This window comes from Chamaea fasciata, unplaced genomic scaffold (assembly GCF_029207755.1).
Source record: "Chamaea fasciata isolate MVZ Bird 193981 ecotype frontalis unplaced genomic scaffold, bChaFas1.0.hap1 SCAF_70, whole genome shotgun sequence".
NCBI lineage: Eukaryota > Metazoa > Chordata > Aves > Passeriformes > Sylviidae > Chamaea > Chamaea fasciata.
In genome coordinates this window covers 76,682-88,809 of record NW_027094155.1, presented here as the reverse complement: position 1 = coordinate 88,809, position 12,128 = coordinate 76,682, and the positions used below count along the sequence as shown (strand labels likewise).

The 12,128-nt window shown below is 57.3% G+C and overlaps 2 protein-coding genes across 2 annotated transcripts in view; both read right to left on the bottom strand.

Annotated features, from left to right (window-relative positions):
• Window positions 1-12,128, bottom strand: part of LOC136304308 (zinc finger protein 850-like) — a gene marked incomplete at its 3' end in the record, with an annotated part of 300,788 nt that overhangs the window by 276,541 nt on the left and 12,119 nt on the right. The window lies entirely within an intron of this gene.
• LOC136304306 (serine/threonine-protein kinase pim-1-like) lies at window positions 8,181-11,070 on the bottom strand. Its single transcript, XM_066207942.1, has 6 exons — window positions 10,971-11,070; window positions 9,645-9,751; window positions 9,474-9,524; window positions 8,928-9,294; window positions 8,534-8,710; window positions 8,181-8,287 (listed from the first exon to the last, which is right to left on the bottom strand). The coding sequence occupies exons 1-6, from the start codon at window positions 11,068-11,070 to the stop codon at window positions 8,181-8,183; spliced, it is 909 nt and encodes a 302-aa protein (XP_066064039.1).

Genomic DNA, 12,128 nt, shown 5'->3' with positions numbered 1-12,128 from the left:
CCCCCAGCCCCTCCCTGGGAACCTCCAATCTCCCCGTGACACCCCAACCTCCCCTGGAACCCCAAAAACATCCCTGGGACCCTCCAAAAACTCCCCAAGATTGCAAACGCCCCGTACGAACCCCCTAAACCCTCTCAGGACATCAAAATTCCCATGGGACCTCCCAACACGCCCCCAAGCCCCCTTGAGAAGGTTTATACTTGGCACGGGGTCCTCATCACCACCATCGGCATCACCCAGGTAGCCCCAGACCCCCCCGGGACCCCCAAACCCTCCCGGGACCCCCAACCCCCCATGGGGGCTCCACTACCGGAATCAACGGGAGTGGTGTCGCCCTGCCAAGGGGAGTTAAAGCGGCGCCTGACTGTCGGGGGTTCTTAAAGCCGTGATGGTGGGGAGACCCCCAAAAATCCACCCTGGGGGGCACTCTCCCATTTGCTGCACTCGAGGGAGCCCCAGACAATGACGGGTCCTGGGCTGAGCCCCCCACTCAGCCGGGGCTGTGGAGGGAACTGTGGGCGCTGGGACAGGGCTTGGGAGTCCTGGGGTTTACTGGGGGACCCCTACTGGGAACTCCCTTCCCGCTGTCCCACCTCCCCCTATCCCCCCCTCTCACCCCTTTCCCATTGTTCCCCCAAACCTCCGCTGCCCCCAGCTCGGTTTGGGGGTGACCCACCCCTTTCCCATCGTGTCCCGGCCCGGCCCCGCTCACCCGAGAGCTCCCGGCCCGCGGCCGCACGGACGGAGGAGGAGGAGGAGGAGGAGGAGGGACAGAGGAGGAGGAAGAGGAGGGATGGAGGAGCTGGAGCCGGCAGAGGAGGCACTGCGTGACTTCACTGCTCTCTGGATCTGCAGCTCCTTCGCCCCGGGACCATCGCCCCCGTGTCCTGCGGGTGACCGGGGAGGGGGAGCGCGCCCCAAATATCCTGGGCGGTTTTTTTGAAGTGGGGAGAGATGTTTGGAGCTCACAGAAAATATATTTATGGCTCCCGGGGCTTTTTTCTGTCGGGGCCGGGCAGCTTGATGTTTGGATCTCGCAGGGCTCCAGAGCTGAGGCGCAGATGCCCCTCAAGGGGACATGGGGGGTCCCCGGGAGGTGTTTTTGGGGGGTCCCGGTGGCGGTGCCGGCAGAGCCCCGGCGGGAGGCGGGTCCCCCCGCGGTGGGCTTGGGCTTCCTTAAGTTGGTGCGTGTCTCTTTGGTGCTGACCCTGCCCGCCAGCTAAACCCTGCGGGCCCCATAGAACCAAAGGTGCCGTGGGAGCCTGCAGGGCCTTGTGGAGCCAGGGGACCGCAGTGACACTGTGGATCTCCTCTCTGCACAACTGTTTTTCAAACTGCAATATCAGTAATTGCTGCCACGCCATAGGCTTAAATAATCCACTCTGTTCACTATTGTTTCAAAGGATGACTTTGATTTCTCCTTGACAATCTGCATCAATTCCTTCTCCCATGACATCAACGCTTTTCAAGGCCAAGCTCCAGTGAGCAGTTCTCAAACCTCCAGTGTCCTGGAGAAATCTGAGTTCCTATTCCTGTATTGATAACTCTCATTTGCTTCTGATTTGTCCTAATTAATTCTAATGCATGAAGGTCCAGCCCTGCAGCCTCTGGGGTGGCCCTGTCAGGGGCCATCACACCCAGAACAATTTCCCCAGAAGTCAAAGTCTCACTGTGCACGGTTGTATTCGCAAACTGGGCGCAGCTGTGCACATCCAGGGGTTTCCATTTCCCCACTGGGTCCATCGTTAAGGGTATGGAGAACATCTGTGGGATGGGTTCTCCATCAGGACAGGTTCCCATCTCCTGATTTTTTCACCTGCTCCTTCAACTGCCCCTTTGTCTGTTTGATGATCCTGCAGCTTGTGAATAGTCTGGTACATGAAAACACCAGCAGTCCAAATCACTGTATTTTCACAGTAACAGACAAAGCATTCCACACCACAGTATCAGCAAACCCCATAAAAATCGCCAATTTCATCCCTTCCTCCTTTACTCCTTGCAAGCAGTCTCACAAAGTTTAGCACTGACATTTGAGTCGTGGCCAATGCTTTTCTGTAGGGTATTTAGTGTCACATCCCTGAGCAGCCAAAGGTGGCAAATCAGTATTGTCAGCATTACTGCACATTATCATTATTGTTTCACATATAAAGACAGAGATATAGATAGAAACATAGATTTAGACATAGTGTAACACAAGGCTGGTGGGTTGGAGACAGACACACCACACAGTATCTTCTTGAGTTCTGACCAACAGCCACAATTTATTGTTCCAAGCTCCCTTTTATGGTGAGTTTGAATTTCCCGGGCTTGGAAAGCCAACTGGTTGGGAATCTCTGCACTGCCCACATCTCTGGCCAGGGGTGTGTCTGCAGCCAGGGCTTGGATGGGCTTGGCTGAGCTCTTTGTTCCCCCGGGGACTTCTAGAACAAGCCAGGTCAGCCCAGTTGGGTCTGTTATGATCAGACTCATTGTGCCCAGCTGTGAACCAGCTGGACCCTGCTACATCTCCTGCCTTTGCTTTTATTAAAATGCAGATTGTTTTCCGTTATCCCATTTGCAAGGGCCCTTTTGCAGACAGGGTAACACAAGACAGCATGGGTTTAATTTGAAGGAGGTTTTGACCAACTTAATTCTGCTCAGCCAGTGATGTGTCCCATGTACCACTGGAGCTGCAGCACTCACTCCCAGGAGCTGTCAGGCGAGATCACAATCTTCCGGGCTGGCATGTTACAGGTTAACTGCTTATGGTTCCAAACTACAACTTAACACTAAAACAAGAAAACGTTCAACTTTTAAAACCCTGAGAAAAACCAATTAACAGAATTAACAAGATTAACAATTAACAGAAAAACAATTTGTAAACAGAAAAAACCACTCTGTAAACAGAAAACCAGTTTGTAAACAAACAGAATCCTTAAATGCACCGTCACTCTAAGAGTCCCAGCTCTCCCCGAGGTCGGTGAACAAGCTGTTTCCAGCACTGTTCCACACACGGCTCCACACCGTCTGTGGAGGGGCCACCAGGAGAATGCTGCTGGTGGTCTTGGACAGGACGTAAGGTAGGACAGACACGTCGGGCAGGTGCCCAAAGCGTTCCAGTGTCCTTGCAAAGCACTTTGCAAGGCTGTACTGTTAGCAAAACACCATTAGAATTGCTCTTGTGTCACGGAGACAAGACAATTTTGAAGCATCCGTAGCATTCAACTGTAAACACCTGCGACAACATTTGATAATTAACTGTGCAGTTAGTTCAAAGACGGTGGGTGCCGTCTTTTTTGCTTGATGAGGTGCAAGCATTCATTCTGGAATGTGCAAAGGATCAGGCCAGCGTGGATTCCACTGCCCAATAACACCAGCAGGATGAAAACTAACAATGAGAATAAACACAGTGATCCACACCTCTGGGCATATTCGGTGGACTTGTCTGTTGGTGATAGCTTGCTCTGCTGTTTCAACAGCAGCTTTTGCCTCTAGGATTAATTTTCTGGGGAAAGTTAATTCAGAGTCACCCTTTAGGAGGTCAAATAAAGGTGCTAGCTGAGAGTCAGTCAGTCCTAGGTAAGGTCTGACCCAGTTGATGGTACCCAAGAGTTTTTGTGCATCGTTTAGAGTTAGAATTTTGGTTGGAAACGGAATTGTTTGTGGCTGTATGGTCTGGTTCATTATTTTGAGTCCCAAATATTTCCAGGGTGGTTGCTGCTGCACTTTCTCTGGTGCTACTTGCAGCCCAAGTGGTTTGAACGCTTGCAACAGGCTTGGCTGAATCAGTGAGAGTTCTTTTCTGGTTTGGGTTGCAATCAAAATGTCATCCAGGCCATGGTAACAGTATGCCCCTGGAAACTGTTCTCTCACTGATCAGAGTACCTGAGCAACACCCCACTGACACATCGTGGGGCTGTTTCCCACGCCTTGGGAAAGTTCTTTCCATCGGTAACGTTGCACTGGTGCAGCGTTATTAATACAAGGCACGGTCAAGGCAAACTTTGGGGTATCATCTGGGGGTAATGGAAGAGTGAAAAAACAGCCCTTTAAGTCCACAGTCAGGATGTCCCAGGAGGCAGGCAGCATTGTGGGACATCGATGGCACACCAGGCTGCAATGTGCCCATTCTCTCGATCGTGGAATTGGTTTTTCTCAGGTCATGGAGTAACCTCCACTTAGCAGATTTCTTTTTTATAACAAATACTGGGGTGTTCCAAGGGCTCATAGATGGCTCTATGTGTCCTTGAGCCAGTTGTTCCTGTACCAGGGTTTTTAGGGCATCTAAGTCTCTCCTTTTCAAGAGACCACTGTGGTACCCACTCAGGCTGAGTAGTGAGCCATTTCAGAGCCAGTGTGGGGTACTTTACACCCTCTAATACAGTGGCCCCTGTCAAAAATCTGTTCCCACCTCAGCCCACTCCAGAGCCAGAGAACTCTAGGGAAGGGCTTCCCATCCGGGAATTTCGGATAGGACTGATTCCTCACCTTTAGATTTAAAAAGTGTCATTTTGTGCTGATCCGGCCAAGCTATGCCAATTTTGTTTTCGCAGTGGGCAGGCTCAGCACCAAGGACACAGACACCACCTGAAGGAATCAGTGAAATTTACTACAGTTCAAAGCAGCAAAGGAGCACAGAAGGAGCAGCTCAGCAATGCAGCCAGCCGTCACTACCACGGATTGCCCGCAGTGATTGAGAAAGATCCATCACCAGTTACCCTCAGCCTTTCCCATCACCCACACCCACACAGCAGCTGGGGAAGCTGTCACAGCCAAGGACTGCAGAGCCTCTCCCGGACACTGGGAATTCCTGCAGCTGCCTCCAGCCACAGCTGAGGCTCCAGCCTGGCTGGGAGAGGGCCCAGCTTTGATAGTGCTGAATAAACAAACTGCCAGCAGCACTCCTAGTGCAGGAACATCTGGTTGCATCCTCCTCTTGGGTTTCTCCCAAAGCCTGGCCAGGGCCCAAGGAGGAACCAGGGAAGTTGCCTTTGACCCTACAGCCCCGAACAAGGCCAGATGTCAGACTTCATGGCCTTGTCTGGCTTCTAAATACAGAAAGGTCAATACATGTTTCACTAAGGAGAGGATGCATCTATTACAACGCTAATGACGGTGCCTATTTTGTTAACGAGCAGATACAAAGATAACCTTTGGCTGGAAGGTTCATCGAGAGGTCACCTTTGGCTCAGGGCCGCTTGTTCAGGCCTCAGTCAGGCCTCTTGTCCAGGCCTTGGCACTTCAGGCTTTAGTGCTGGGCTTGACACTGCTGGCTTAACACTGGGACTTGATGAGCTCCCAGGTCTTTCCCAACAGAAAGGATTCTGTATTCCCATGATTTTATCTGCTGGTTTCAGTCAGGTCCATGTTAGCAGCATTACTTTGGTCAAAAAGTTCCCTCTTGGTCAGCTCTTGTGGCCTAAGGCTTCAGCTCCTTCAGCTCCTGGTGCTAAGCTGCTCACGCTGAACGAGACGACTCAGAGAGAAGAATACAGTTCATCCAATTCCTTCTGGGACACTGAGAGGGGAGGGTGTGCAAACAGGAGCATTGTTTGGTGTCCCCTCCTCTCTGCCCTTCACGCCTTTCAGCGCTTAGAAACAGCCGAGAGCTTTCTCCAAGAGTGCGATGAAGCAGCTGCTCCTGCTCCCAGGTCCGGCTCTCTCCAGTCTCTGACCTTGCCTGCTTTTGTCCCTCTTGCTGTGCCCTCTGTTCCCCCGGGGCTCGGTGGCTGCTGCCCAGGACTGTGGAAGTGGCACAGATCCAGGGGTCGAGACCCTCCTTCCTCTGCCCTTGCAGCTGCCTGCTCACAGCAGCCTTTTCCATCTGGAAGCTCCACGTGGAGAGGGAGTCCTCACCTCTGTTCCTTGCACAGCCCTCAGGAGCCCAGGGCTGCCATCTCAAGTCCCTGCGGGCCCTGAGAGCTCCCGGGTGCCTCAGGCTGCTGTGACACCGCTGCCCACGGGAGGGAACAGTGGCGGGGGCTGTGCTCAAAGTCAGCTCCATGTGCTGCTGCTGCTGCTGCTGCTGTGGGGGTCGTTTGTCCAGCCCTGCCCCAGACTGAGGGATCGGATCCAGGCCCTGCTGCTGCTCCCTGGGGATCAGGCACAGTTTGGTTGTCGCCGTCAGGGCCAGCAGAAGCCGTGGCCGGAGCAGCGGGTGCTGACAGTGCCCCAGGGCCCGGGGCCGGAGGTGTTCCTGTGCTGGGGGCTGGCCGGAGCTGCCCCTTGTTCTCCCTCTGCCTCCCGCAGAGCTGGGCCGGGCACAAGTGGGGCAGCACAGCAAACAGGGAGCCTGCCAGTCTCTTCCAGCCCTGTCTGCTCAGAGTTTGGGCCTTGGAGCTGCAGGTGGACACAGGCAGCTGCTCCTGCTCCCTCTGCGTGTCCCCGTGTTCAGCAGTGCTGCTCCATCAGTCTGTGCCCAGCAACGGGGAAAAGCCTCAGCCCTGCAGGGCCAGGAGCTGCCGGGCTCTGCCTGGGGAGCTGCTCCACACGGGAACCAGCAGCAAAGGACAATCCTTCCCTAGGACAAGTTTTCTATTAAGGAAAGAAAAAAAAAGAAAATTAAAAACAACACAGAAAAAAAGTGGAAGATAAAAACAAAACCCAAGTGCAGCGTAGTAAAAATACTTTATAGCTTTGGATAAAGAGATAACTGAACTTTTTCAAATGAGATCTCCGTTATTTACTCCATAAATGTGCTGATGGCATGGATCCATCCTGCTGACCTCAGCGGCCTTTTAAAAAAGATTTTGTGGTTTGTTTCCAGTATTATTTTAAATTGTGATTGAAGCAATAGGAAATTGCTTTGTGCCCTGCCAGCTCCAAGCAGGACTGGGAATCTAAACTTTGCCAAACCCCAAATCCTTTACAAGACGACCTTCCTTCTCACCCTGTGAATGAGCTGCACATTCCCTTTGAAATTGTCAGGGGTTTCTTAAAGACGCAAAGTCCCACTTACAGCTTTTTGCTCTGCTTGGGAAGTGCAGAAGGGCAATTCTTCATCCATCCGCTCCAGACTGCACTGCCTTAGGAACGCCGTCCACTCGCCAGGTTTTGCTCACTTGTGGCACTTCTGGAGGAGGAAGAAAGGGCAGTTGCACGATTCCAGCCAAAAAAGGAAGGAAGAGCGGGGCAGACAAAACATCCTGTGGAGATCCAGGCGTTCAGCTGGAACTGTGGAGTGCTTGGGTTCTTGCCAATTGGATGTGGATCCCTCACTGCAATCTCCTGGCCTGCAGGAGAGTCTCACTCACCTGCAAAAGCAGAAAGCTCACTCGGTGGGCTCAGAATGGGCTCGTCTAATGCAAAGCTGTCAGAGCAATGTGAGGGCAGAGCCGGCCCAGCCGTGCCTGGGGCTGAGCCCAGCAGAGCCCTGGCAGAGCCCAGAGCAGCCTCAGCACCCGCAGAGCCCGGCTGGAAGGAGAGAAACCAGAAAGTGCCCGTCAGCCGAAGGCTCCTGTCCCCTCGTCCCGGCCGCCCGCAGTGCCCAGGCCACGCTGGCCGTGCTCAGAGCTGGGCCCAAAGCTGCCCATCACTGCTGCCTTTGGGGGCAGAGCAGGAGGGCAGGACACGTGCCCAGCCTGCAGCCAGCCACGGCACATCCAGCCCTCAGCAGCTGCGCAGAGCCAAAAGGCAGCTTGACGGCCGAGTGAAGAATCTGTGGCGTCTGCCCCAGCAAAGGGAGGAACCTTTGGTGCCCGGCCAGGCCGTGCCATGCCCACATCTGGGAGCATCCCCCCAGCTGTGGACTCACCTGCAAATTGGGCCCCAGGGAGCGTGTCTGAAGAAGGTGCCAGAATCCAAGTCGATCGTCTTCAGCTGCCGGTGGCCAGGTCGAGGAAGAGCTTGGCATCCTTGGGGTTGTCCTTGGTGTCTCCAGCAGCAGCCCCACCTGATACAGCTTCTCCAGGGGCTCCTCCTTCCCTGGGGGCCAGACCAGGCTGCCAGTGCTCTGCCCAGGGCCCCAGCCACCAACGAACCAGGACAAGCATAACTAGGGTGGATGGTGGCCACCAGTGCTTGCTACACCAGGTCTCCAGCTCCGCCCCAGCACAGATGTTCCCATCTGGTCATCCCCGCTCAGAGCTACAGGCAGGACAAAAACACTCTGGTTTTCTTTAGCACTGATTGCCATGAGATGTGTGGAGCTCTTACCTGTCAGGTCTTTGGATCAAACTGTGCACATGGACCTCTCCCATCTTCTAGGGCAGATGAACACCCTGCAGCCAAGGATCATTGAAGAGGTCTTCTAAGGATGGCCTGTCCAAGGGTTGCATGGACAAACACCTCCTGATAACATTTTGGCACTCTGAAGAGAGAAACCAGAAACCAGTAGTCAGTTGGAGAAGGATCCCGTCTGCTTTGCCCCTCCATTCCTGTGCCCAGGCCATGCTGGGTGTGTCCAGAGCTGTGCCTAAACTTCCCCATGGATTCTCTGTTTGGAGGAGAGCAGGACATGTGCCACCTCCTCAGCAGCTGCCAGAGCAGGGTGCTCATCAGCCTGCTGCTGTCTCCCAGCACCGGGATTCCCCTGTGCCCAGAGATGAGGACCCACCTTGAGAGAGCCATCGTGGGAACAAGATGCGCCCCCAGATGAACTGCTGGCCCCTCCTGAACGGGTGCTTCCCCATGACCAGGTGGTACAGCAGGAGGCCCAGGGACCAGATCGTCGCTGCCTCGCCGTGGTAGCGTTGGTGGTGGATCCACTCTGGTGGGCTGTAGGGCAGGGTTCCTATGGAACACAGACGGAGTTCATCAGGGGATGCTGCAACTCCTAAAGCCTCGCCCCGGCATCCCTGGGCGTGTGGGGGCTGGCCCCCTCCCGCCCCCACCCAAAAGCAACTTGGCTCAAGAAATAACGCCGCTCCTAGCAGCGAGAGGGGGAAGCCGCGGTGCTACAGCCAGGCTGGGCCGTGAGATGCCCAGGAACATCCCCTGAGAGGGCTCACCTGCAAATTGCCTGTAGGCTGTGTCTTGGAGGAAGGCACCACAGCCAAAGTCGATCAGTTTGAGCTGCCCGGTGGCCAGGTCGAGCAGGATGTTCTCGGGCTTGATGTCGCGGTGCAGGACCCCGCAGCTGGTGCAGTGCCGCACGGCCTCCAGCACCTGGCGGAACAGCCCCCGCGCCTCCTCCTCCGGCAGGAACCTCCGCTCCGCCAGGAAACCCGAGAGGTCCTGGCACCGCTCCGGACGCTCCAGCACCAACAGGAAGCTGTTGGGGAGCTCAAGCCACTCCAGCAGCTGAATGATGCCACCACATCCAGAGGACAGCCTGTCCAGCAGCACGATTTCCAGGGGCGCACGGGCGCCGTTGGGCTGCCGAAGGACCACGATGCCGTCAGTGGGGCTGAGGCTGTGCCAGGGCTCGGGAACCCCTCACCCAGCCCCGGATGCTCTGGGCCCCCCGCTCAGCCCACGCCCGCTCTCCCTGCAGGGCTCCCGCCGGCTCTTCCCCTGCCGGGCCCCAGCTTCTCCCGCCGGCCCCGCTCACTCACCAGCTCGCCCCAGTGCTGGACGCGGGCCCGGGGCACGCATTTGATGGCCACCTGCGAGCAAAGGCCAGCAGCGGGCTCAGCTCGCCGCCTGCCCCGCCGCGCCCCGATCTTCTCCTCCTCCTCCTCCGCCCTCCTCCTCCTCCTCCGCCCGCCGCCAGCCCCGCCGCTCACCGGGGCGCCGTCCGAGAGCCGCGTCCCCGAGTAGACGCTGCCGAAGCCTCCGCGCCCCAGCAGCGAACGCAGCCGGTACCGGTCCTGCAGGGCCTCCCGCGCCTCCCCTGCGGGCGACACGCGGCCCCCAGCGCTCGGCCCGGGGCCAGACACGGCCCCCGAGCGCCCCCCGAGCGCCCCGGGCCGGGCATCCCCACCCGCCCCGGGCCCCGGCGGCTCGAGGCCGGCGGCTGCGCTGCCGAGCGGCGGAGCTCGGGCCGGGGAAGCCGCGGCGGAGGCGGCGGGAGCGGCCGCGCCGCGTGTGTCCTTAGCGGGGCCCGGGAGGAGCCGGGGCCGGGGCCGGGGCCGGGGTCGGGGCCGGGGTCGGGATCGGGGCCGGGGTCGGGGCCGGGGCCGGGGCCGGGGCCGGGGCCAGGGCCGGGGCCGGGGCCGGGGCCGGGGCCGGGGTCGGGGTCGGGACAGGCGCAGCCAAAGCGCAGCGATGCCGCCCTGGCCCCAGGCACTGATGCCCGCCCAGCACCGCCACAGCCAGCACCGCCAGAGCCGGGCGGAGCCCAGACCGCGGCGGGACGCCCGGGGCCGGGGGCGGGCCCGGGGCATGGCCCAGCCCTGCGGGGGGAGAGGGAGAGGCCGGGACGGGGACGCCGAGAGGGGCCGGGGAGGTCGGGAAAGGGACACCGGGAGAGGCTGCGGGACACCGAGGCAGAGTGCGGGACAGCGGGAGAGGGAGAGGAAAAACAAGAGAGGGACGGGGAGGGGTCGTAGACGCCGTAGACGCCGTAGACTCGCTGCTGCCGCTGCTGCTGCCGCTGCCGCCGCTGCAACTGGAGCCCTGGGGCCGTTTGTCCGCGTGTCCGTTCCACGCTCCAGCCCCGCGCTCCCCGGGGGCAGCCCCCGAGCCGCTCCAAACACGGCAACTTGGCCGTGCTGAGCCCACATCCAGAGGCCTGACTCCTGCGCCGTGGCAGAGGAATTCCCTCGGTCGCTGCTGTGCATTGTCCCTGCTGAGGCTCAGACACTGTCAGGACACATTCCCTGGTTGTAGGATTCGTGCCCGACCCAAGCACTACGCTTATGTCTCCAGCGTTACTTTGCAGCAAAAACAGGGGAAGGCAAACTGTGTACGGCCCATGGTATTTTCGAGGGTCTAAAATTCACTAAGTCATCGATCTGAGAGGTGAGATCCATTTGGAATTAATGGCACGGAGAAGTAGTGCAACACGGAAAAGGGAAGCATAGAAATAAATAGAGGAAAACCTCTTGGATTATTTCTTGCGTTTTCATTCCACTTCTGGAAAGCTGTTGCAGTTTTCCAGCAACCTTCACCACAGTCCCAGCTGCTCTTTTCAAGAACCTTTGGTGGAGAACGAGGTCGAGCTGCTGGCACAAGATGTGCCACCAACTGCAGCTTCTCCTGGATTTCCATACTGAGTGCAGCACGACTTTTGCAGCAAAGCAGGACAAATGTTTGGTAAACTTTACGATTTGTCCTTTTTTTTTTCCTTGTGGGCTGGGGAGTTGTGCCATTGGTAAGGTTTTCCTTGTTACTGTTTTAATCCAAGAAAACAGGAGGTGGCACCAGCACTTGTTGGGGAATGCAACCTTGACTGAATCCAGAGACAGAATCTCCCTGACACTGTGTGAGCTCCCCGGGCTGGGCTCAGGTTCCTGCTGGGACTCTGCAGAGAGCTCCAGCTGGGATCAGCAGCAGCTGGAAATACCTCTGGGCATCTCCCTTTTCTGCTGCTCGCAGGAAGCAATGAAGTGAGTCAAGAAGTTCTGGTTTTTCTTTCTCCGGGTGCATTTTTTCATTGTGTTTGACACCCCAGCGGCAATTTTTGTGATGGCCTCTCTAAGTTGATTCTATTTCAGCAGCACCAGCAGCAGGGCTGTGTTGGAGCGCTGTAAATGTGGCCTGTGTGGCTTTAATTCCCCTCGACTTAGTGCCCGGGGACTTGGGAGCATTTCAATCTCTTCTTTGCACGGTGCCTGCAACAGAAAGACTGAGTTCACTGTCACAAAAGCACAGCGGGTAGCAAGGATGGAAAAAGGCAATTGCAGTTGTCCTGATAAAATCCAGTCGGCAGCCAGAGGGGTGCAGCAGCCGCCGCGATCTCCAATTGCCAAGGCAAAGGCAGCAGCAGCCTCCTGCCGTCACCTCGGGCTGAGTGAAACAGTGCTGAAAACAGCGCTGGAAGCCGACCCTTCCTTTCTCTGGAGGCTGGGTCGGGGCAGCACAGGCGGGCCCTGAGCAGTCTGGGCTGTTGGCGGGTGAGCGTTGCTCCAGGCCGCAGTGGAGCCGGACAAAGGCCTTGGAAGGCGAGGCAGGAGCAGGTGGGAAGGGGCCGGCGCTGCTGCTGCTCCTGCCCGGGAGCCCCGGCCGGGCCGGGCCGGCGCCCGCTGCGCTGCGGCTCCTGCTGCTGCCAGAGCCGGGCGGGCCTCGGGGACAGGGAATGGACACGGGGGGACAGCAAAGGCCGGCGG